At 40.8% G+C, this 26,728-nt stretch overlaps 1 protein-coding gene across 1 annotated transcript; it reads right to left on the reverse strand.

Moving 5' to 3' along the window:
- LOC137255781 (prostatic acid phosphatase-like) lies at positions 1–26,644 on the reverse strand. Its single transcript, XM_067793311.1, has 12 exons — positions 26,609–26,644; positions 13,681–13,806; positions 13,356–13,454; positions 11,548–11,634; positions 10,013–10,165; positions 9,756–9,851; positions 6,084–6,173; positions 5,246–5,369; positions 3,027–3,112; positions 2,559–2,751; positions 2,246–2,341; positions 1–237 (listed from the first exon to the last, which is right to left on the reverse strand). The coding sequence occupies exons 2-12, from the start codon at positions 13,771–13,773 to the stop codon at positions 221–223; spliced, it is 1,134 nt and encodes a 377-aa protein (XP_067649412.1). The 5' UTR covers positions 13,774–13,806; positions 26,609–26,644; the 3' UTR covers positions 1–220.
- Positions 26,645–26,728: the final 84 nt, after the last annotated feature.

The following is a 26,728-nucleotide window of genomic DNA, read 5'->3' on the forward strand; positions in this document are numbered from 1 at the left end:
GTCTGTTTCTTTAACTTTTATTTTCGATATGAAAGTTATGTAGCAGTAGTTTCTTCAGTCTACTCCACATGTCCTACATCTCAATATGACAAGTGGACATATCAGACCCTGAGAAACAATCGCCATATAATGCCAAGACAAAACTAAATCTCCATTGTCTGTGGGTGTCATGAGAGTAGTGGTACAAGGCGTCCGGGCGGTTGGCGTCCTTCTCTCCACGTCATCCGATGACGCCACCTGGAACATGAAGCCTCCGTTCAACAGCTGCAATATTTTCTGTTTATTCTATGAGATATTTCATGTCAAGAATATCAGATGCCCCTTTTGTGTTTTGCCTAGTCGCTGAAAATATTTATTTTTGATAGAAACATATAACTCCATTGAAAATGAAAGGGCGATTTAGAGACTTGAGATTTAGAACCTGGGGAAAATCTAGACTCAATTCATCATAACTTTTGTCTTTTAGAAAGGGTAGGGCGTGAGGAAAAAGAGTTTGACTGACAGTGAGAGAGACAACCTTTCGTATCTGAAGTGTGTCGAGGCTTTTTATATAACTTTTAAATAATAGCCTTTATTCTATGGTGGAGTGTATAAAACACGAGCATAAAACAATGACACACGTTCTCATTGTCTGTAGTTCTCATTGTATATCGTGGTAAGCCCAGCACCAGAAGAAGAAAGAAATTGTAGCCTGACCATGTGTCTGTCCATGCGATATGTAATACGAGTAATCAGTTCCAAGGTCGAGATTGATAGTGAATAGATGTTCGAAACTTTGATTGTCCCTGCAACGTCAGCAATATTTGGATTAAGAAGTTTCACACGAAGTCTGGTGGATTTATTCGGGTGCAGGCTAAAACGTTACCACACCAAAACGGCACCTGGCGAAAACGTCACCGTTTGGACAGAACGGAACCTTCCCTTTGCGAAAACGACTACAAATGTTATGGCGAAAACGTCACCATATACAATTTTAAAAAGGATGAACATTGATATGATGACTTTATTGTATTGTGAACTTTGGATAAACATTTAGTGTTTCGTAAATAGACGATTTTAGTGCCGTTCTGCTGTGGTGCCGTTTTAGCTATAACCCGATTTATTCTGTGGAGGAATTCAGTAGATCGTGACAGGAACTGGATGAATGATTAAGAAAGAAGCAATATTATTTACTAGTATGTACAGACACTTGCTCATTATTACTGACTCAGATGTTTGTTGGTCTCTCTTTGCTGTGTATGGAGATTGTAAGGTCCACTCCATCCTCGATATCTCCAGGGTATACGTTCCGATAAGTCTTAGTGGAGACTTATCGGAACGTATACCCTGGAGATATCGAGATATCGAGGATGGGTCCACTCGTAAACTTTTCCATTCTGCCTAAGATGTCGATAGTTAGTGTAAGTACAGATATGGGACTTTACAATAATGAAACTATATGGGGATATGCCGAAGTGTACCGCCATGAAGTGGAGCTGAGTATTAAGGGCATTTCTGTACCAGGTTGGGAAACACAGAGAAATATACCTGAAGCATATACACCTAACTCCAACATTATTAAAAGCTGAAATACATGTACATATTTTCCAAGTGCTTATGGAATAAAAAACAGGCCGTGATAATGTCCCTTCTAGGATTCGGTGAGTCCCGGCGAAGATGTAGACTCTGTAGACTTCTCTGTATAACAAGGGATAAGGTCAGAAATATATGAACCAATCAGAGTCGATGTAATTACTGCTTGACAAGTATTTGATGAACCAAGACCTCACAAATGACCTAACTTTTGCAGATATTGGAACGCCCTCCAGAACATTCTATTTGAAACAAGAGGGAAACAGGTTGTCATCTAAATATTGAAAAGTTTACTTTCCTCGTACAAATCGTGTCATGATGGTGTTTGCGGAACTAAATCGATCTACGAGACACGTGTTAAACAGTGGGGGAATTGTTTTCACGCAACGGTCAGCATGTATTGTACGTGCTTAATCGCCAACGTGCCTGTAGTTCCCAAGTGTAATCGTCCAGATTACTTGCCCCGCCTGCTTGTCACAAACGCGTTCACTGCGATGGCTCATCTAACATTTGTCAAGCAGTAGCGTTATGTGTCACGTTGTCAGTTACCATGAGATGCGATAGTTCCGAAACTACAAACGCAGGGACCTTTTAACATAGTGAACACAGTCAATATACTATGTACCTGACCGACTGAATGTCCGTCAGCATGTTTGGGCATCTGTTTACTTACCTGTACTTGACGCTGCGCATTCAGCAACCCAGTCGGTAGGAACTATGTCTTTCGTGAGAGACACAAACTTGCTCAGTGGACACTTGGTCGAACAACCTGGAAACGTAGATATTTGATCATTATAGATTCGGATACACAATTTGTCATGATCATTCCTGTTCTGGTGATGACGTTTGAGCTTCTTGACTCTCATATTCAAAACCACCTGCAAGTTTTATACTCACAATGTCTCTCGTGTCATTGGGCCTCATGGCAATGAGCTTTTATGAGACTATGGTATTTTCTGTAATGCTGAGTTAGTAAGGAGTCGCACCTGGTAATGTGAGTTGATGAGGCTGTGTGTCATCGTTAGGGTCTATGGAGGACACATTCCTGTAGTGCAGCTCCACGTGGAAGGCGCCGGGTGTGGCTTCATGCAGCTCCATGAGAAGGGTGGCTGTGTACGGTGGAGGAAGGTTGTTACCCACCCGGAGAGCGCACAGTACCGACATCACCGTGGTGTCATGCTGCAGACACAGAGCTAATGTAGCCAACTAATTGCAATCTACTGTCAGTATTTATGTCAGTACAATTACTATGTCCATTCTTTACAGTTTCAACAAACAGTTAAAGTAAAATTTGTGTTTATGTGAGTGATGTCACCTACTCACTAGACCCGCAGTGAGGTGTAGCAGTGGTACCTAGCCTTCTTGAATGATCTAGAGCTATCATCATGATCCCCACGTGTAAACTACAAGCAGTTGATGGTCAGATTATGGAAAGATGTAGCAAGTATACCAACAGCGGAGAACATGTTCATCTTGGTGGTGTAGGCGCTGGAGCTGACTCTCTGCTGTGTCTTTTGGATCCATCTTTTCACCATTACCCCTACAACAGTAAACCATTACACCAAGAACAGTCAACCGTTACACCAAGAACAGTCAACCATTATACCTAGAACAGTGAACCATTACACCAAGAACAGTCAACCATTACACCTAGAACAGTGAATCGTTACACCAAGAACAGTCAACTATTACACCTAGAACAGTCAACCATTACACTTAGAACAGTGAATCGTTACACCAAGAACAGTCAACTATTAAACCAAGAACAGTGAACCGTTACACCTAGAACAGTGAACCGTTACACCTAGAACAGTGAACCGGTACACCTAGAACAGTGAATCGTTACGCCTACAACAGGGAAACGTTACACCTAAAACACTGGACCGTTATACTTACATCAGTGGACCGTTTACACTTCATCATTACGCCTAGAATAGCGAACTGTTATGTCTACAACAGCGAACCGTTACACCTAGAACAGTGAACCCATATACATGAACCTGCAACAATGAACCGTTGCATTTCACTATTACACCTTGAACAGTAAACCTATTTACCATTACACCAAGAATAGCGAGCAGTTGGCAGACTGACAGACAGATATACAAAATACTACTCGTACCATACTGACTCAGCAGACCCGTGAAGATCCAGTTAGAATTGGTCTTCAGTAACCCACGCTTGTCCTAAAGAGACGCCTAACAGGATCGGGTGCTCAGGCTCGTTGACTTGGTTGCCACAAGTCATCGTATCCCGATTCAACATCTCATTCCTTGCAGACTGAACTAATTGTGCCTCGGAAACCTTTCGTCCTGACAGGGTACACATTACTTCCCCTCTTTCTATTAGTGATCTTGGCAAACTGTCCACAAAAGAGACAGTTCTCTCTATAGAGGAATTTAGGCTGACTGACGCACGTTGAGCAAGATCATGGTTGATGTTGTGAGGATTGCAACATTTGCGTCGGTATTCCTTGTAGCCTATTTTCACAACTTCTTGGTAATTTGTTTCCCCCTTGCAGATGATGCAGTGATCCATTATCTGAACGATTGTCATGATGTTGATCACTGGATTATCTGGTCCAGACTCGAATACTTACATATCGCCGCCACATGGCTGGAATATAGCTGAGTGCCTCTTAAACCAACCAAGCAGTTACAGAAAACCTCAAGCTGTGTCTACTTGTAGTACAGTGCAGTTGTATTGTCAGGATTAGTAGCTTCTTTAGAGAAGTGTTATCGGATGTTGACATTTAGATTTGTTTGTTGGGTAGGTTGTCCAAATATTTACTTCTAAGGTGGTCATGACGAGAAAAAAGAAACGCATTGTCAATTATATTTAGATCCAACTACTCACAAGTTTTTGATTTTCTACACACGATTCTGTGTTCGCCAACTTTAAACACAAGTCTAGTAGATCTGCATATACACTGTGCTAGTTCAATTCTGATTCCAAACTTAACAATTCTTAAACACCGAAATATGTAAACTAGTACATGTCCACACTCTCCATACCCCAAGACACTCAATGTACAATATTTAATGTAAGGTCATCTTTGCATAACATAGAGGCAACTGTTTAATTGCTCTGAATTCAAAATATATTCCACCATGTTAGCACACAGTAAACATCACACTGTGCATATTTGCACCATGTTGCCTCACAGTAAACATCACGCTGTCTATATATTTACACCACGTTGCCACACAGAAAACATCACACTGTCTATATATTTACACCACGTTGCCACAAAGTAAACATCACACTGTGTATATTTACACCATTTTTGCCACACAGTGAATATCATACTGTGCATATTTCCACCATTTTGCTACACAGTAAACATCACACTGTGTATATTTCCACCATTTTGCCACATTGTGAATATCACACTGTGTATATTTCCACCATTTTGCCACACAATGAATATCACACTGTGTCTATTTCCACCATGTTGTCACGCAGTTAACATCACACTGTATGTTTCCACCATTCTGTCACAATGAACATCACACTGTGTCTATTTCCGCCATGGTGGCACACAGTAAACATTATACTGTGTGTATTTTCGCCATGTTGGCACAACGTAAACAACACACCAGCACTGTATCTATTCTACAGATAAACAGGAACAACAGATACCGCATCTTTGTCTCGACACACAGAAACCTACCTCCTTTCAGCCGGCCCACTCCTTTGTCGATGTACTCGAGATCCATGTTTAGTGCTTCTAATTCCCTCAGTTTCTGGAAAATGGCTTCATTCACCCACGGGGCCCAAGTCACGTTGTGGGTTTTCTGGATAAAACAGTACCCCTTTCTTGGATGAAACCAAATGCAATCATTACGTCTTCAATCAAGTCAAGCCATCGTTTCCATTGCATGTATACTTGTAGACAAATACCTGTGAGTGAGTGAGTGAGTGAGTGAGTGAGTGAGTATGACTTTAGGCCGCACTTAGCAATATTCCAGCTATTCACCACAGGCCCCGACCCAATCACAGAAAAGGTTATCGGCCACCATAGGCCCATGTCTAATTTTACCTCACAGAACAGGTTCTCGGCCATCACAGGCCCATGCCTAATTTTACCTCACAGAAAAGGTTCTCGGCCACCCTTGGCCCATATCTAATTTTACCTCACAGAACAGGTTCTCGGCCACCACAGGCCCCGGTCCTATCTAACCTCACAGAATAGGTTATCGGCCTCCACAGGCCCATATCTAATTTTACCTCACAGAACAGGTTATCAACCACCACAGGTCCATATCTAATCTTAAGTCACAGAACAGGTTCTCGGCCACCACTTACCCATGTCTAATCTTACCTCACAGACCAGGTTGTCAGCCACCACAGGCCCGTATCTTATCTACCTCACAGAACAGGTTATCGGCCACCACAGGCCCATACCCAATCTTACATCACAGACCATGTTATCGGCCACCACAGGCCCATACCCAATCTTACATCACAGACCATGTTATCGGCCACCACAGGCCCGTGTCGAATCTTACCTCACAGAACAGGTTATCAGCCACCACAGACACATGTCGTAGTGTGAATGGAACATACCCCGTCTCTCGTGTTAGGAATGTGAAAAGATCCTAGAAATAAAAAAACCCAAACAATTATACACTATTCAAAAAGGAAACGGATGTAGCTTCGGCAAAATCAACACCAAAACAACCACCAACAACCAATACTTCAGCACCAAAACGCGGCAATGTCACCTTTCCCCCATCCTCGATATCTCCAGGGTCTACGTTCCGAAAAGTCTCCACTATACCCTGGATGCATCTACGGCTCAGCCCGATATATTTATTACCTCCCTTGGCTGGCTTTTTATCCAATCAGGTGCCTACGCTGGGAATTTGAGCGAACCAATCACAACTCACTTTCGCTTTTTAAATTCTCTAACCGATTAAACTTGGCAAACAAACCATGCGTAGGTTCTTTGAAAGTATTAGATGAATTTCTTGCATATGTTTTAAAAAAGGTTTCGGACCTCTAAAGTTGCATGTATGATTTCCCCAAATTGTGAGTCGCACGGCGAGCAAACCTTCGCAGTTGCAACTGCTACCTTTGTTGACACTTGCAAATTCGGTTATAACGGCGAGCACTCTGACTGGCTACTGTGAGAAAGCGGAGTCAGCAAAGGGAGGTAATAAAATTATCGGGCCGACCCGTAGATGCGTCCAGGGTATAGTGGAGACTTTTCGGAACGTAGACCCTGGAGATATCGAGGATGCCTTTCCCCATGCTTTAGGTGCGTTTGAAGAGTTGAGTTCCGTTGGGTTTTACGTCATATCGGTCCAGTCCTATAGTGAAGAGGTCAAGTTTGTATCAATTACCATTTTTAGTGCACGGTCCAAAAGAGTTTGACTTTCATTACACAGCCATTTTTAAAACAGAAGATACTGTAACATCGAATACAAAAGCAAGCAATTTGTTATTTTCCCTATGAAACTACAATTTATGATATAGGTCAACTTCCATCAGTAAATTTACGATCAGGTGCCCGCTCACATGGGAAAACGGATTCAGATTTCTCGCAACATAATGGGAGTTCCTTGCAGTTCAAAAGTCCCCACAGTCAAGTCAAAATAACACCTCGTTGCAGGAGATACACATGGGACGTCCATTATTCTCCCTTTTCAGCAGCTAGGCATGGGTAAAACGGCCATGGCCAATACGGCATCGTCGTAAAACTGCTTCATCACGTCTTGACTGACAACCCAAGTAGGTATAGTCAATTGTTGGATTCAGTTCATTAAGTTTATTTCTTCCTACCTGGGTGTCACACCTTTCTTGCATGAGGTCAAGAGAGGTAAGTATAACTTTTGATAGTGGGCTTGAAGTCACTGTACGGTATCAGTAGTGGAGATAAGGGCTTGTTTTAGCTGCTTTAGATGCGGCATCGGCCTTTGTGTTACCTGCCATGCCGACGTGACCCGGCAGCCAGCAGAGGGCGATGTCACACTGGCCAGTAGAAGATCGTAGTAAAGTTCTAGAATGTCCAGGATAATAGACTGACTTGAAGTAACATTTTGAAGTGCAGACAGGATTATGAATCTGTAAAAATGATTATTTTTTTTTAATAGCTCTGGTGTTTTATATAGGTCAAAGCTGTGAAGATAGGTTTGGCCTCGGCGGTAATTGTCTGGGGTTTCCATGTGATGGAATCAGGCTTGGCACGTTAGGAAATAAGTTTTCGCATAGAGGGTTCAAGACACAGTTGTATGCAGGATTGGACTCATATGAACGCATTTTAGTGATATATTGCAGTGCAAGTTTAATACGTCGTTGTGCGATGGAAGGTTCTTTAGCCTCCGCGTCCAGACTGTCTATCGGAAAGGTCCTAAAGGCTCCTAGGGCCTAATGCCTTAATGGTGGTTAGATTTTTTCTAAATTGCTTGTGCAGGTTCCACCATAGAGAATGGAGCTGTAATCTAGTTTAGTGAGAACCAAAGATCTGTACAGGTGAAGGAGGGTAGTCTGATCCCCTCCCCATTCTGTATTTGAAACGACTTTTAGTAAGTCAAGGGCCTTTAAGCACTTTTCAGATATACTATGTGTGGTAAGAATGTCAAGTGACGATCGATCGATCGATTGATTCCCAGGAATTTGGCCTCTTGATAGGCGTACCATCTAAAAATAGGTTTTGATCTTTGTGAGGTTTGCATTTATGGTAGAAGTCAATGCAGTTTATTTTGGATTTTGAGAACTTAAAGCTATTTTCATTGGCCTATATTTTCATTTGGTTAAGACACAGTTTGAGCTGCCTTTCTATTGCATGCATATGCTTACCACGGCATGAAATATTGAAATCATCCACGAAAAGGGACTCATTCAACTATTCAAAACTTTAGTGAGGCTGTTAATTTTGATGCTGGATGACAAACGGAATGTTGCCTTGAGGGACGCCCTTGTCTTGGAAATAGTCAGGCAAAGTAGACGCCCCATCCGTACTTGAAATGGCCTGTCGTTTAAGAACTGGGATGTGAACTGGGGTATCCTGCTCCTTAATCCAAATTTGAAGAAGTATTCACCAAAGCGTCATCAAGAAAACATGCAATGCAAAATGCACGTGAGGAAAAGCATAGCGGTATAGATCACTTCAGAATAAATTATTTTTTGCCGGAAAAGAAGAAATCATAAAGCCACGCCAAGTGCTGCAAATAAGAAACATCGCCACGGGCCGCCTCAAAGTTGGGGACTCGCAGTCTGCAGTTGCCCGACATTTCAACGTTCACCATAATAAGGTTCCTTCGGACAAAGCTCGCCTGAAAAGCGGCATTTCAACAGTTACCACCCAAGCCCAGGACCGCTACATCCGGGTTTCTCATATACGTCATCAACAACATATCCCTGGTTTGAGAAGAATTTCCGACAAAACCGTCAGGAATCGATTTAATGAAGTGGAGATTCCAGTGGAGAAAACCAGCTGCGGCTCCTGTTTAGAGAGACTTCCGGAACTGGAACCTTAGAAACTGAAGCTGAGTCTGGTTCAGTGATAAATCACGATTTGTTTTTCATGGGCGAGAAGAAAGAGAGCGTTCTTGTCGTCGGTGAAATTAATATTTTTCCCGTACGTGCATTCGACAGGCCGACAGATTCAGTGGGGCAGTGCCATGGTGTGGGTGAGATATCCAGCACACAAGGATCTGATTTAGTAGAAGTTCAGGAAAACTGACCGCACATCAGTACATCAACGAGGTCTTTGCAAGTCTCATGCTTCCGATTGTGGACCTACGGAGGAAACTTTTCCAGTATGACAACGCTACTTCATGCGTTACGGTCCGTTACCTTGCCAATTCTAACGTCAGTCTCATGCCATGACCTTCCCCACCCCCAGATCTAAACCCATAGAGCACCTATGGGATGAACTCAGTCGACGTGTACATCGAAGTCAAAACACATCGCATTTTAGGAAGAGTGAGGGAAGAATTCCGTAAGTCTGTGCCGAGACGGTGCCGAGCAGTAATTGCTGTCAATTGCTGATACTGACATTGAGGCCATCTTGTTTAGTCAAGTGAAAAGAAACACAAAAATAAAGGCTGTTGTATTTTCATCTTTTTAATCACTGAAATAACTTGCAAACTAAAGCAAAAACTTCTTTCTTGTCTCATGTTTTATATCCCTGGGACCTGGCATCTGTACCGTACCGTTTTAATGCCCAAACTCACCTGGTTCTGTTTCGCCTCCTGCACTGCCCGCTTCGACTGGAAGATAGACGTCTTTAGCTGGTCATACCTCGGACAGTCCCTCCTCATGGCCAGCATCTGAAACAGCCGGTCGGGTGCGTGGAATCGGTTATTACTAGACTAAAATATGACGTCTCTTAATCGTGATATCTTCACGACAATTTATTCACACTATAAAAGTTAGTTGATTAGGTAACAATTGAAACGTGTGACAGCTGACTGTCCTCGAACATGCATACATTGTCCTCCTCCACTGGTCTGGTGTGGACGGGGATGGGCTGCCAGGGGATATTGCTGTTCCACACTTGGTCTCCACTTGGAGGGTACAGACCAGCCAGGTTGGAGTAGGCAGACATCAGGCACCTGTCCACGTCTGAACTCTCCACGCGGATCTGAAACACCGAAGGGTGATTCGATTCATCTGAGGGGAAAGATTTCTTGAAGTAAAAATACCTCTTGCCATGTGTCACCCATTTCTGTGTGCAGGTACTTGTTATATGTCATCCACCTCTATGTGTACGTACTTGTCATGTGTCACCCATTTCTGCGTGCAGGTACTTGTCATGTGTCACCCATTTCTGTGTGCAGGTACTTGTTATGTGTCACCCATTTCTGTGTGCAGGTACTTGTCATGTGTCACCCATTTCTGTGTGCCGGTACTTGTCATGTGTCACCCATTTCTGTGTGCCGGTACTTGTCATGTGTCACCCATTTCTGTGTGCAGGTACTTGTCATGTGTCACCCATTTCTGTGTGCCGGTACTTGTTATGTGTCACCCATTTCTGTGTGCCGGTACTTGTCATGTGTCACCCATTTCTGTGTGCAGGTACTTGTCATATGTCACCCATTTCTGTGTGCAGGTACTTGTTATATGTCACCCATTTCTGTGTGCAGGTACTTGTTATCTGTCACCCATTTCTGTGTGCCGGTACTTGTCATGTGTCACCCATTTCTGTGTGCAGGTACTTGTCATGTGTCACCCATTTCTGTGTGCAGGTACTTGTCATATGTCACCCATTTCTGTGTGCGGGTACTTGTTATGTGTCACCCATTTCTGTGTGCAGGTACTTGTCATGTGTCACCCATTTCTGTGTGCCGGTACTTGTTATGTGTCACCCATTGCTGTGTGCAGGTACTTGTCAAGTGTCACCCATTTCTGTGTGCAGGTACTTGTCATGTGTCACCCATTTCTGTGTGCAGGTACTTGTCATGTGTCACCCATTTCTGTGTGCCGGTACTTGTCATGTGTCACCCATTTCTGTGTGCCGGTACTTGTCATGTGTCACCCATTTCTGTGTGCAGGTACTTGTCTGTCATGTGTCACCCATTTCTGTGTGCCGGTACTTGTCTGTCATGTGTCACCCATTTCTGTGTGCCGGTACTTGTCATGTGTCACCCATTTCTGTGTGCAGGTACTTGTCATGTGTCACCCATTTCTGTGTGCCGGTACTTGTCATGTGTCACCCATTTCTGTGTGCAGGTACTTGTCATGTGTCACCCATTTCTGTGTGCCGGTACTTGTCATGTGTCACCCACCTCTTTGTGAAGGTACTTGTCATGTGTCACCCATCTCTGTGTGAAGGTGCGTGTCATGTGTCACCCATCTCTGTATGCATGTACTTGTCATGTGTCACCCACCTCTATGTGCCGGTACTTGTCATGTGTCACCCACGTCTGTGTGAAGGTACTTGTCATGTGTCACCGACGTCTGTGTGAAGGTACTTGTCATGTGTCACCCATCTCTGTGTGCAGGTACTTGTCGAGTGTCACCCACCTCTTTCTCCAGGTATTCCTCACTGAGAAAACCTGTATAACGCCGGCGGAGGAAACGTCCAAGAGAGTACTGCTGCTCTTCTCCTGTCTGAAACATGACACAGTTATCACGGGTGCTTTTCACGTATTCCAAGCCTTTGATTGTTGCTGTGTTGGTTGTATTAGCTTAAATCGCGGTTGACTAGGGTCACAGTGAACGAGTCTGTATTTTCTTGAAATGGGACCACAGGATTATGTTTCAGTTCCAGATGTTGCAATTTTGTCATGTACACGCAAGCGCCAGTATACACTATGATGAACTACATATGATGAACTACAGATATCATCGTTATCAATTTATTATCAAAATTTAAGAAATATCTGTCTCTACATTTGTTAAAAATAATTCAACATACTATCTATCTGATGGATAATGATCCGAACAACGAAATTGCGATAATGATATCCTATACACGTGAATAGCTAATTCTGCCAAATGTTATTCAACAGCATAACGATTTTACACTACTTCTAGAGACAAACTAGAGAAATTACCAAGTGCATCAGAATATCAATATCACCTTTGCCTAAGATTTAATTTAAACTTCCTTTTGTTTTCCACACACTGAGTTTCCTATTTCCTATCACATCGAAATAATAACCGTCTCATATTTCTTGCCCATCAATTCACTCCTCTTTCAGCGAGATTATATTGATACAAATAGAGATCCTCAAGAATATAAATATCACTCTGAAATAATCATTCTATCCGATAGTTCATAATTTTGACCTAATGACTGACTGTAAAGGCCGAGGTTCAAACCTACACAGACGAGGTGTGGTCTCCTTGCCTTGTCAAAGCTGTCTTTCGATGCAAAACAATGCAGTATTCAAGTGCATTCCATGAAATATTACTAAAAAGGACATCGGTTCATGGTGAAATTAAGCCATAGTGTATGAAGGCTCACTGTGAAATGTGTGGATGTAGGCAACCTGCAAAACATACATTTTGTAAATTCAGATTAGAATTTCCCACTGCTTCAGTCAGGTGGCCAGAGGAAGGGCAATTCCATAGAAACAAAGAAACAATTGTAGCCTATGGGTTGGTTAGAGTTTCAATGACGGTTTCAAGTTGTGCACGGTAAGGGGTGCACGCTTGACTGATGTTGACATCACCATGATGAAGGTTAGTTTCAAATTAAAGTAAAACTTGAAATTACATGCAGACTAATCAAATTAATTTAAATAATTTATCAAAATATGTAAAGAAAGGATCATTTATTATAAGGCACATGCATATGTTCATGCTAGTAACGTCCATGGTTAACTTTTGACATCGCCAGGCTGTTAGTCGTTACAGTACCGTCACTCATGGGCAGATAACTTCTACACTGCTGGGGAGTAGCCAGCAGAAGACTAATTTGGAGGTTTGCACCCTGGATTTGAAGCAAAAATCTTCCCCATAAGCCTCTAGCCACAATTTTATGAACACTTCTTTCAAATGGAAGATCATTTTACAAAACACGTCATGAATATTCATTATATTAGGAGAGGGATGGATGTCCCATATTTCAGACCCATGAAACAAACTAGATAGAATTCTTACATAAGAAATATCTGTCAGGTAAGTTATCAGAATTGCGCATTCGTTGTTTTAACAACCTTCCAAGCTTGTAGGGACTTTCTTACCATGCACCTGTACTAGATAGGTGAACCCCCACTACTTATACGTAGGTACAATCTCTGTTGAACTAAACTGTTCATACTTTCTCAACCTGCCACCTTTACGAAATACAGTGACTTTTGTTTATCCAAATTCATCTGACTCACAGTGGTCAGCCAGCCATATCCATCAGGCCAAACGTCCTTCAAGTTGTTGGGGTTGCTCGGATACGTTGCGTATGGACTGCGGTCACCATGGCGATATATCTGAATTTAAGGGCTTAATTTCACAGTCAAACTCTAACATTTCTTGAATCCAGTGAAACATGTTTGTATATAGAACGATCATGGCTGAGGTTAAGGTGATACTTATTGAGGTTAGGTATATACCAATCAAACCTACACTGCACAGGCACAATGTTACATACAATATATATTAATTGACCGGTTATTTAAAACCGGTGACGCCCTGTACTGAATGGAGGATTCTTACCAGGTTGACGAGTCTCAGTGTGTCCGGGGCCGTGGACACGACACAGCACCACCCACACACAAACGCTGCAGCACCCAGCACATCAGTCCACATGGCAGTGGAGGTCGAGGCACTGTGTGTATCTGACTGTAAAAGAACAGGTGCCCTCGTCTATCAGGAATTGTATTCCTTATCACAGCCTTTACTCAACAGTCAATTCGAGATAAGGCAAGCGACACAGATAGAATGAGAACATTTAATATCCAATCAGCGATAAGTACTATTTAGTGTAATATCATAAACATAATTATTCCTTCTTATTTTAATCAATGACCCAGATTGTTTTACGGATCCCACATATTTGTGAACCTGAAAGAATGATTCATGAATATTTTGCATAATCAGTCACATGATATGGATTGAAGGCAATTCCAAATGCTGTTACGGGCAAATTCTATAATATGTCGCCAACTAATATCTGCATTAAGTCGTAGAGAGAGAATTGTCAAGTTACATTTAATCACTATCAGCTAATAAATGCATGCACAGAAGGTGACATGGACGTTGACAAATGAATTAGATGCAATAGAATTCGATTTTGCGCGGAAAACCTTGAAGTCGTGTTAATATGCATATGGACAGGAGCGGATGACTTCACCTGGGTGGATACTAAAAGAGCAACTATCGTTCATTTCCCGATTTCGGTGTGTCGCTTGACTGCGTTGTCAGCCATGATTAACACGAATCACTATCTTCGTCAGACGATGAACGTCAACAATACAACGTCAGTTCTGAAATATGGACAGACCTCGTCCAGATGAGCACTAACAACTGCGTGGTTCCACAAGACTAATCTCACTAATAATGGTAACATGATCGTATAAAAGGTGTTTAAATTCATATCCTGGACATCGGAGATGATGACCATGAACACATTTGCCAATTTACAAATGAATCCATATGTGCATAAGATCTTAGCTTGGTTAAAAAGTCATTTTTACTCAGAGTACACCACAAAAATCGTTAAGACGTTTTGAACTACCTGTTGTTTCTGAAACTCATGAACATAACTGGATGAAGACTGGCAAACTTTACTCCAATCATGCACGGTGGGGTGTTGCGGAAACTACTTTTCGACTTCTTGCTACGTATACACTTCTTGGTCAGTATCCATTATTAAACCATGGTTTACAATATATGAAGGTGCATAGGATACTGCGGAATTGTTTTGTCCGCAATGTTGCTAAATATATCCGAAAATGGCCGTCATGTTTCAAGTGTTCAATACACAGAATCTTATATGATATTCATCATAAGGTTGAAACGGTGAGTGCCAGATCGAGGGCAAAATATGTTCCAGTTTCTGGATATGTTGATAAATGTTTGATTCATCGTTAAATGTACAGATGTTATTATTATTCCTCAAGGATTTTACCGTTATTGTTAGTATGGTCACTTCTCCAAGGCGGTTTGTATCCGTTCAGACCGCCCTTGATGATACCATAGTGTGTTGAGAGTACAGATCCTAACCAAATACCCAAAAAACGTAATCTGCATATTGTGACGGTTAGAATCATTTCAACTTCCCCGAATTGGCAGTGTTCCTTGAAGAAAAGTACTTCTGAGTCATGTTTGTCACTCAGAGAGAGTGGTATATGGATCTACGGATAAGCCAAAGTGTAACCTGTGCAACCTATTTGTCTGTGGAATCATGAACATCCCGTTTTGTGCTATATGGCCAGATGCTATTGAATTGTATATTACGTTGGTACACTATCCCATTGGGGCAGTGGAGTAGTCTAGTGTTAAAGCGTTCGCTCGGCACGCCGAAGACCTGGGTTCGATTCTGCACATGCCCACAGTGAAGCCAAGATATTCCTGGAATACTGCTTAAGGTGGCGTAAAACTAAACTCACTCACTCACTGTATACGAATATATAACCAATCACAGAACTTGAAGTATGCACGAGGTCTGCTCTTGGCAGCGAGTATGAAAGCAAAGGTGTTAATTACGGTTCGGATTCACAAATTGTAGAATTGCGATGTAGTCTCGACCAGTACGCCAGGGCAACAATTACTGTGCATGATAGGAATGGTGGCGACACTGCCATACATTAGTTAGGTAAAATATATGACTAGCAAACTGATTTGGGTACTATTAATAAACATGTGACTTGCTAGTATTATGTAGACATTTTAGTGTTGTCGACATTCAGCTAGCGTCTAGAGCACAGCTCGTCTCGACACATTGAAGCCTTCAGCGGTTAAGTGGTTCAAGTGGTTATAAAAGTTACTACAATATTACCGAATATGAACCCAAATAATGAGAGGTAGTTTTACCGATTGGAACTAACCCTGTGAGGAAGAACGCCTTTACATCACCCGACCAATCGCACCGACAGGTTGTCTGACGAAAGTGTTTGAAGAGAGTAAACATATTTAAACTTCCTTAAGAACCACAGTATTTGAAGAATCACCGGTTAGGAGATTCCACTGCAAGTTGGTAAAGGTTTTCCTTGATTTAAGTGTGGTATTCAAGGTAAACTGTTGACACGTATTGTTACAGTAAAACAGATTTGAACGGAATGGTGATGAACAGTAAAGAATCACACTTAAAATCTGCCACAGCACTATAGGTGTCAGTGATAGATCCATTATTATGTGTATTTCTTTACAGAGAACCTGTTGTTGACATACATAGAAATAAACGTTTGTTTACAGATGACATCTAACTTCATGTAACTATCCATAATCCGAACAAGGCTGCAAAAGGTTGAAATGTGACTTCGAAAGGATCTCCCGATAGCAAACAAGATGTTTTCAAGATAAATTAGCTTGAGCTATAAAACTTTTCATAAACTAAGAATTACTTCAGTGTCAGAGTTCTCATCTCAGAAAATTAAGGCTTCATCTCACGTCAAAGGGTCTGCTTGTATGATCGAACAGATCAGATAACGTATTAGATTTCCCTTAACGTGGGACAACTGATTGTGTTGGTCACATACTTGAGTTCCCCCCTGACGAGTGTAAATTGGGACGGCTCCGACATCATTTTTCTGAATGTTTTATTAATATCTTGCATCTTGCAATCGTGTGCAGCATGTTTTGTCAATGTAGATATTTAATGCACGTGCAACGGCGCGCAATTCATGTGAAATAATAGACTATTCAGTACAGTAACGTGGCACGTCGTAAACTGGTTTACAGTACATTTAGTTCGGAACAGTTGGACACCTCAGAATACCATGCATGTGCGTAAAATCATTCATAAAGGAACCCACATCACCAACACCTTGGGATTGCCAAACTATTCCAAAACGTAGAGAATACAATAGATGCTTCACATGAGTAACCCAAGTTTCCATACCAGATGCACCTTGCCCTACTAATACACTATAACACTGTTTGGGGTTCCTGGTTTCTAACATGTTAAGAAGTTTGATCCAGTATCTTATACATCTGACAAATGCATTTACATAAATACCATTACACCATTCGCCCACTACAGCAACATTGGGAGATTTGGAGCCAAAACTTAGAAAAAAATTACAAAATTTAGCTTGAAAGCATTCCAGAAACAACCATTAGTATGCATCCCAAATCTCTGAACCATAAAGAATTATTGGTTCAATTAGTGATTCAAACATTTTAAACAGAACCTTTGGGGAAATATTACGAAGCGTATAGCATAGTTGATGAATGGAACCGAAGCCTTAGTTACTTTCTTTGCTAATGTATGTACAGCTTTGGACCAACACAATCTATTTGAAAAAATGATACCGAGGTAACAATAGTAAGTTGATATCTTGATTTGGACGTCGCCCAGTTTCCATATTTCTATTTAGTTAATTTGCCACCATTTCGAAAAACCAATATTTCAGTCTTATCTAAACTGACTCTTCAGTCTCATTTGTTACAAAACGGGAGTAAAACGTCTATATTGTAACTAGAGAACTGTAATAAATGTTTACTCCCTGCCACCGAAATGCTGAATGTCATTTTCAAGCAGGTTTATGAACAATACAAATACGCGAGGACTTAAAATTCATCCTTGTCTAACACAACTGAAACAATTGACATAATCGTTGATATTGCTCCTTGACATTTCAACAGAGGCCAGGGTTTTTGAGTACATGTCCTTAACGATACAAAAAAAAAACCCTTCACCATGGATATCATTTAAATAAAGGACATACCACAAAAGATCCCAGCTGACGGAATCAAAGGCCTTTTGAAAATCGGCAAACAGGCAATAAAAGCTTCCTTTTGATTTAAATAAGTACATCTGTCCTACAGACTGAAGAGTAAACATGTATCAACCGTAGACTACCCCTGCCGAAAACCAGCTTGACACTCTGGGTATTTATCACACAAATCTACAAATGATTTTAATCTGTTAATCAACACCCGTGTTAAAAACCCTGACACAAATGTCTACGAGTGAAATGCCACGAAAGTTGTTGACACTATGAAGGCACCCTTTTGTGGAGTGGGAAGATAATACTTCTGGACCACCAGTCTGGAAAATTACCACTTCTAAATATATTACTGAAAACAGTAAGGAGCTAAGGAAGTAACATATGTTTACAACACTTTACCATTTCGGGCAGGATACCATTTGCACATTCTGATTTACCACATTTCGAGGCATCGATTGCACTTAAGACTTTATCTACAGTAAAGTCATAGTTCAAGAGACTACTGATATCCTGATCATTACAAACATTACAATTCACAGCTTCATGTTCTGTGACGACACTACGACAAAATGCAGCAAAATCCATGTCTATTACATTTTCCGTAATGTTCAGCACAATCTTAAAATACTCAACCCGTGTGATTTGTACCGAGCGAGGCCAATATGTTCAGTCTTACAAATCAAATCTGTGGCTTTAGGCCAAAAGTGATGAACTGAATTTTGTCAGGTTAAACTGATGCATCATTTCAAATAACATTTCCAAACTACAAATTCTCAGTATTTAACCCAAAGTGGTTCCAATGTGAAGGAAAAAGATAAATGTGTAATAGTTTCATAATATAAAATGTTTAATGGAGTAGTATGTGGTGCAATTACACATTGTTTTCCTCCTTAGATTTATGAATTTTTGTTATTCTGCAACCTGAAGTTCAGTGCAATGAAACGAAAAAGTAATATAATATGGTTTAAGGTTTATATATAAGTATAAATGTGGAAAGAATACAAATATATCAATAAAAAATGCTTATGCCACTCGCGATCTAAGATTTTAGATGCAGATAATAGCAACAAAAGCCTTTGATATCCACAAGAAATATCTGCTAAATACAGTCGATTATATCCTACATCGTGATTATATCCTGTAACAGTAATTAATGAAGTTAATTCTGACTTCTGACATGCCCAGTATTTTTGTATTTTTTATGGGCTACCTAATCACGGGCCATGCTCGTCAACGTCTCCAGCTTCACACTCATTTGATTCTTCAGGGTCTTGAAATGTGTTTCTCATTTGCCTTGTGACGCATGTAGGTACATGTGGTGGTTCATACCATACAGGAGTGGTGATGGGAATCGCCCAATGAGTTCGATTCTGCATATGGTTGCAGTGTGTGATGAACATTTCCGGAGTCCCTCGCCGTGATGTTTGTTTGTAAGAGACTTGATAACTGCCATTCCATCAATTGCGCACACGTCAAACTGGGAACAGTATGTCTTTTACCTTTTCTTCGAAAAATCTCTTCAGTTTGGTCTTGTCAGTCTTGTTCTTTGATCCATCCATTTGACCAAGTAAAAGTGGAGGATGTGGAAGAGGGAACTGGATTACTTCATCGAGGTCAATTCGATTAGAAAACGCAAGGTATAAAAAAACACAGACGTCCGGTTCTTGTCTTTAGTCTGAATGTTGACCTTAAGAACTCCCAGCAATGAAATTCTGAATCCCCTGCTTCCTGGGATTGGTTTATCAAATCTATCCTGCTAAAAAAAGCAGCACTCTGAAAATGTCTAGCACCATGTTTTACAGTTAACAAAATCATCTGCATCATCTTCTGTTGGTGGTTCTCCCATTGATATATTATACAGAACTGTGTACGGATGAGCTATCGTGAAATGGGTCAGATAGCTTTCAGTTGCAGTGGCAGGGTTTTCAACATCTTTACATCCATGTTTCATCTGTACTGGTTTGCGTGTCCATGTTGAAGGTCTTTTATCACTGCACATGTAAAATCCACCTTTTTCTGGTAGATAGTGACTGTGTGAAGGGTGTCAGTCTGGAATCTGGATACAGCATCTGCATTCACAGTCTGTTCCTGTGCCATATCCACTGGTATACTTGCAAAAGACTTGGGTCTTCCTTCCTTTTCCACAGGATTTGTCTTGTCAGTGTTCAGAAGATTGAGATGATATCACCCATCTTGTATAATTGTGACTGCACAGAACAGTGGACATAATTGTCCTGAGCAGAAAGTGAACAGTGCAAGATCACATCAATGTACATCACCCTGTCTTGGTGTGTTTTGCCATGAGTTCCAAACCATGTTTCATCCATGAACTGGGCATTGCCATTGAGAAATGCAGCAACGTTATAACGGCGGACACCTGAAATGGGTTTTAAGCATTGTACATGTGGGGAATCGAAACCGGGTCTTTAACGTGACAAGCTAACACTTTAACCACAAGGCTACCCCACCACCCTGCCACTTTATAAATTGGGCAGTACAATATATACATCTGGAAAAAAGTATTGCAACACTAGGATTTTGGAAATCTGCTGTGACATATACGAATTGTATGATATGGTTGTTCAAAAAATGGACTAAAACCCATCATCGTGAGATAAATAGACTATTGACAATAAAATGACAACAAAACTGCATGTAATCTGTTATATTTTCAATCCATTCTTGTCATTTTAAAACAGGTTGTCTTTGTCGTATCCTACGCCCTAAAATGTCGCACACATGCTCAATTGGATTCACGTCAGGGCTTCGTGCAGGCCAGGGTAATGTTGTAATGGCTTCCTGACGAAGATAATCGCGAACCAGGGCAGATCTGTGAGGTCTAGCGTTATCATCCATAAAAACAGGCCTTGTACGGAGAGGATGGTTGTCAAAGTGTGGAACATAGACCTGTTGCAAGATGTCTCTTTGATACTTAACGCCATTGAGGTTCCCCCTTACAGTCACCAGTGGCAGTTTGCAATCGTAGGAGAAACATCCCCATACCATCAAAGATCCACCGCCGAATAGGACCTGTTCCATAATGTTCCTCTGTGTGTAAGCGGTGCCTCTCCGTCGCCAAACACGGGTTCTGCCACCTGTCATGAAGAGTAAAAACCTACTTTCATCGGACCAATGGACCTTTCTCCACGATGCCAAGTTCCAGTTCCTGTGGTCCCTACACCAGCCCAGACGATCAGCTTCGTGAGCAGCTGTCAGCAGCGGACGTTTAAGAGGCCGTCTAGCACGAAGACCTGCTGCTTGCAGTCGATTCCGGACGGTTCTGTCGGAAATTCGTCGATTGGGCAGCCATTCTCAGTTTAAAACATTACTCTGCGCAAAAGGATTTCGCCGCACATGCCTCAGAAGGGCCCTGTCTTCCCTGTAAGAAGTGCATCGAGGTTTGCCCGAACGCCTTCTGTCCTTCACATCATTAGTTTCCCGATGCTTTTTCAAAATGCGGCTGATGGTTGATGGATGATGACCAATTTGAACACCAATTTGGCGCAGTGACATACCGGCGTTCCTCATTCCGATTGTTTTTTCCCCACCAGGTAGAGACAGGTGCTTGCCACCAATGAGGACAATCATTTAGTGAATCATAAACACAAGAACTACAAACGTACTAATAGTTTTATCTCAACTACAGCTCTTTTGGTAAACCTACCCTCTGAAATCATCAGAAATGGACAAAACTGAATACAGGGCAGTCATCAAGTACTTGCAAAAGAAAGGGATGTCCCCAACACAGATACATGCTGAGATGGTCTCCACTCTAGGGGATGATGCTCCTTCATTTTCCACAGTAAAGAAGTGGGCTGCAGAATTTAAGCATGGCAGACAAAGCCTTGATGATGACCCACGCTCAGGAAGGCCTTCAACAGCAACCACTCCAGAAAACATCACGAGAGTGCTCGATATGTTGATGGATGATCGACGATTGACTACTCGACATATTGCTAGTGTAGTGGGCATCTCTCATGAGAGGGTTGAGCATATTATCACCAACGAATTAGGAATGACTAAAGTGTCTGCAAGATGGGTGCCAAAGCTCTTGACAGCAGAACAGAAACGTGTCAGGTTCCAGGGGTCCCTTGACAATTTGCGTCGTTTTGAAGCAGATCCCGATGATTTTGTGGCATGATTTGTAACCAAGGATGAGACCTGGATACATCACTTTCAACCAGAAACAAAACTACAGTCAAAACAGTGGAAGCATCCTGATTCACCAGCTCCGAAGAAAGCCAAGTCTGTTCCTTCAGCTGGAAAGGTGATGGCATCAGTCTTTTGGGATTCCAGGGGTATTCTGCTCATTGATTATCTTGAAAAAGGTCAAACTATTAACGGCAGATACTATGCTGATCTACTGAACCAGTTGCGAGAAGCAATCAAATCCAAACGACGAGGGATGATCGCTAAAGGTGTCCTCTTCCACCAAGACAATGCGCCTGTTCACAAATCGGTGGTGGCCATGTCAACAATCCGCGATTGTGGCTTTGAACTCATTGACCATCCTCCTTATTCACCTTATTTAGCTCCTTCTGACTTCCACCTGTTCGCCAAAATGAAAAAGGAACTCTCCGGTCGTCATTTTGCAAGTAATGATGACGTCATTTCCGCTGTGACTGATTTTTTTAGGGTAGCTGAAGAAGATTTCTTCCTGACCGGGATTCGGGCCTTGCAGCATCGCTGGCAAAAGTGTGTGAACTTGGAAGGGGACTATGTAGAAAAATAAATTACAAACGTGGACTTTGTAACTTTTTTTCACAGTGAGGCTTAGAACATTTCAGCCAACCCTCGTACAACTAGGTCACTATCAAAATCAAAGAAATTCCAGCCTTTAATTATTTTGGTGTTGCAATACTTTTTTCCAGATGTATAGATAGACTTATTGGGTATTACAGTCAGGAATAAGCGAAAGCAGTTGTAGTCTATTACGGATGCTGAGAGGGGGGAAAGGGCGGAGATGTCGTCTACAGTATGACAAGTTGGTTTTTGAGGATGGAGAAGTCATCACTTGGAACCAGGAAACTGAATCTGCTGTGTACACTCGTCGTCGTCAGTCTGACAAATCAAACAACTCCCGTGTACAGGGGTGTTACCGGGCCTCAGCTGGAAGAGTTATCTCCCTTCTCAATTGGAACGTTCATGTACTATCTACTAAACTTTTCAACAGTGACTTTCTCAACTTCTGTCTGTTGTATGATATTATCAGCTTTTCGGAAATTTGGAGTTATTGCAATAAAACTGTTATTGAAAATCTATTCCCCGATCATGACTGTTGCATAAACCTTAGATCCTACAAAAACCGTGTCGGAGTTGGTGTTTTAATACCGAAGTTTTTATCCGACCACATTGTCAAGGTGTATTTAACATTCAGTGATTGTGTGTTCATTGTCTTTAACTCATCATTTTCTGGACTCGGGAGAGAACTTATTCTCGGGTTTGCGTATGTACATCCAGAACACCCGCCAGTTGTGAGTGATACACCTGAATTTGAAGGTATTCAATACATCGACAAAGCGATAATCGATCTCAGATCGAAACATGGTGACTGTGATTTCCTTCTGAGCGGAGACTTAAATGCGCGGACAGGTCGGCTTATGGATTACTCTGTATGTGGATCCTGTGAACATGTACCCGAATTAAGTGATACAGTCGATGTTGTTGATAGTTTTAAGGAAATCAGCTCGTACGGTTAGACAACTGATCAACTTGTGTTGCACACACGGCATTCACATACTGAACGGTGTAACATGTTGACTCCACAGAAACTTTTAATACTTCTCCTGTGAGAAAAGTAGTGTGGCGCACAGGTCTTGTAGAAACTTTTCATCAAGCTCTGGGAAGTGAATTAGAACAATTAACTATAGACGAGTTTGATACGTTGTCGTCTCACAGGACATGAGAAACTTATAGATTGTATTGAGTTGTCTGCTCGTAGCTGTGGTATGACACCCAGGAAAAACAACAATAACAACAACCGTATACTCAACACAAATGCTGCGTGGTTTGATGAGGGCTGTGCGAAGCTCAAACGTGATAAGTATAATCTACTTGATAGATTTAGAATAACAGGTGATTTCAGTTGTTTGAGTGATTTCCATAAAGTTAGAAACAAGTTTCGAGAGTTGTGTCGTTAACGCAAAGAACAATATTATTCTAATGTCACCAGCGAAGTGCTACTTTACCACAATCGTAATAACGCTAAAGCGTTTTGGTCATATGTTAAAGCTTTCAATAATACGTTTATGTACACTGCTCCGTCCATTGACTGTTCTGCGTGGGTTATGTATTTTAAATCTGTCTTAAATACTACGGACGCTGTTGTCGATAAAGAATTTGTACTCTTTGTAAAAGATTTTATAGATTGTCATGATGACATGTGTACATTGTGATAGTTGTAATGATGATGATTGTAAAATTTGTTGAACAGAGATATCACTCGAGATGAGATTGAACAAGCAGTAAATGATTTAAAGTTAAGGAAAAGTTCTGGTCCTGATGGTGTACCGCCTGAAGTTTTTAAACATAAGTATAATATTCTTTCCTCTCATTTGTTTGTGCTTTTCAATAATGTTTTTATAACTGGAAATTTTCCTGATCAGTGGGCCAAGAGTATGATTTTCCCATTGCATAAAAGGGGCAGTAAACATGATGTCAACAATTATCGAGGTTTATCTCTTATGAATATTTGTGGTAATATATTCACTACTGTACTAAATAACCGTTTGAAAGATTATGTTGAGTTTATGAATACGTATCAGAGTGTCAGGGTGGGTTTCGTAAAGGGTATTCAACTGTAGACAACATGTTTACTTTACAAAGTGTTATTAAAAAATATATATCTAAATGAAGAGGGAGTTTTTACTGTTTATTTGTTGATTTTCGAAAAGCATTTGATTCCATTAACAGAGACCTTTTGTGTTATGTTCTGTTATCTCACAACATTCATGATCGCATGTCGAGGATTATCAGAGATATGTATTCCAAAACTATAGCATGTGTTAAGCTACCAAGCACATCAGTCAGAGATTGCTTCCATTCCTTTAGCGGGGTAAGGCAAGGATGTATTTGAAGTCCGCTTCTTTTCTCTCTTATTGTTAATCAGCTTCACGGTGAAATGGGAGAATTAAATGACAGGGGTATTTTCATATCTACCGAGTTTTTGGAATTATTTATGTTGTTATATGCGGATGATTAGTGTCTGTTTTCCGATAGTGTTATTGGTTTACAAATGAAGATAAAGGTCTTAGAAAAGTTTTGTGTTAAATGGGGTTTACCTGTACATTTTGATAAAACTGAAATTATATTCTTTCGAAATGGTGGCAAACTCAGAACAAATGAGTTTTGTTATTTTGGTGAACAACGCCTGAAGATGTCAACTTATTACAATTATTTGGGACTATTATTTTCCAATAAATTGTCGTGGTCAATATCTGTTCAGAACCTTGTTAATGAAGCTGCAAATGATCCATCTTCTGTAAAAATTCTAGCTCATAAACTTCCGAACATTTCCCCTGTAGTTCTTTTTAATATTTTTGATGTACAGATTAAGCCGATACTTTTGTATGCGTCAGAGATATGGGGTTACCAAAAGTGGTTTGTAATTGAACAGTTTCATATCCAGTTTTGCAACTTTGTTTTAGGTTTAAGATACAAGAGCACTAATGTTGCTGCTTTAGCAGAATGTGGTAGACATCATATGTTGATTCTTTTGTTAGGGTTATTAAATATTGGTTTAAGTTGCATGAAATGTCAGAGAATAGGTACCCTAAACAGTGTTACATTATGTTGTATAACTTAGACAATGTTGGACGTAAAACGTGGGCGTACCATGTTAGAAATAATTTATTTACTTCTGGATTTGGTTTCGTTTGGGACAACCAAGGTGTTGGTTCTAAAGATGCATTTCTTCATAATTTTGAAACAAGGATAAAAAGTTGTAATATACAGTCAATAATGTCAGAAATCAATGAGTATTCTACTTTGCATCTGTATTCAAGACTTAAGACTTCATTCTGCTTAGAAAGTTATCTTTCTCATATAAATCTAAAGAGGCAACACGTCGTATTACTTTACTAAGATTTGGTGAATTACCTATTTATGAGAATATTGGTCGACGCGATGGTATTCCGAGACAGGATCGTTTTTGTAGGCTATGTAAATCTAACGACGTCGAGGACGAATTTCATTTCCTTTATAAATGTCCCTTATATAATGATCTACGTAAAACACATGTCTCAAATATTCCTGTGCACAGCAATGAAGAAATCTTTATCAGTATTTTACAGAACAGCAGTTTAAAAATTTATTGTCCATTTATAATTTCATTAAAGCTCTTGCTTTGCGTAATTCCTCATTGTGAAATTGTCACCTTTATATTGCTTATCGCAACTCAATGACAATGTCATTTATTGTTATTGCTCTGTACGTGGGCCCAAGGCCTTTCTACTGAATAAACCTGCTTGACCAATTGATTCACTTTGTGGGTAACAACTTCTTAAATTGTAAGGACTAAAAATATTTTATTGACACGACGCCTGATACGGGAATAAGGATCCAATACAAAACCTGATTATTGAAATTCCAAACTGAAAACAGATAAACAAATGAAATTAAAGAAATCTAATCTTTTTAGGAAAATGGTGAGAGAGAAATGTAAACCAAACACTAGCTATTTTAACCCTGTTTCTAGCTTGAATCACCCGTAATACCCAACTGTGATCTAGAACACACAACAGTATACTTACATACTAACGTCCAGATAGCGTTCTCTAAACAAATTACATGTTGGAAACTGTCTCAAAATCTGGTGCAACATCTGGTGATGCAATCATAGAAGCCCTAAATAGATCAAAATCAGAATGGAG

This window comes from Haliotis asinina, chromosome 11 (assembly GCF_037392515.1).
Source record: "Haliotis asinina isolate JCU_RB_2024 chromosome 11, JCU_Hal_asi_v2, whole genome shotgun sequence".
Lineage (NCBI taxonomy): Eukaryota > Metazoa > Mollusca > Gastropoda > Lepetellida > Haliotidae > Haliotis > Haliotis asinina.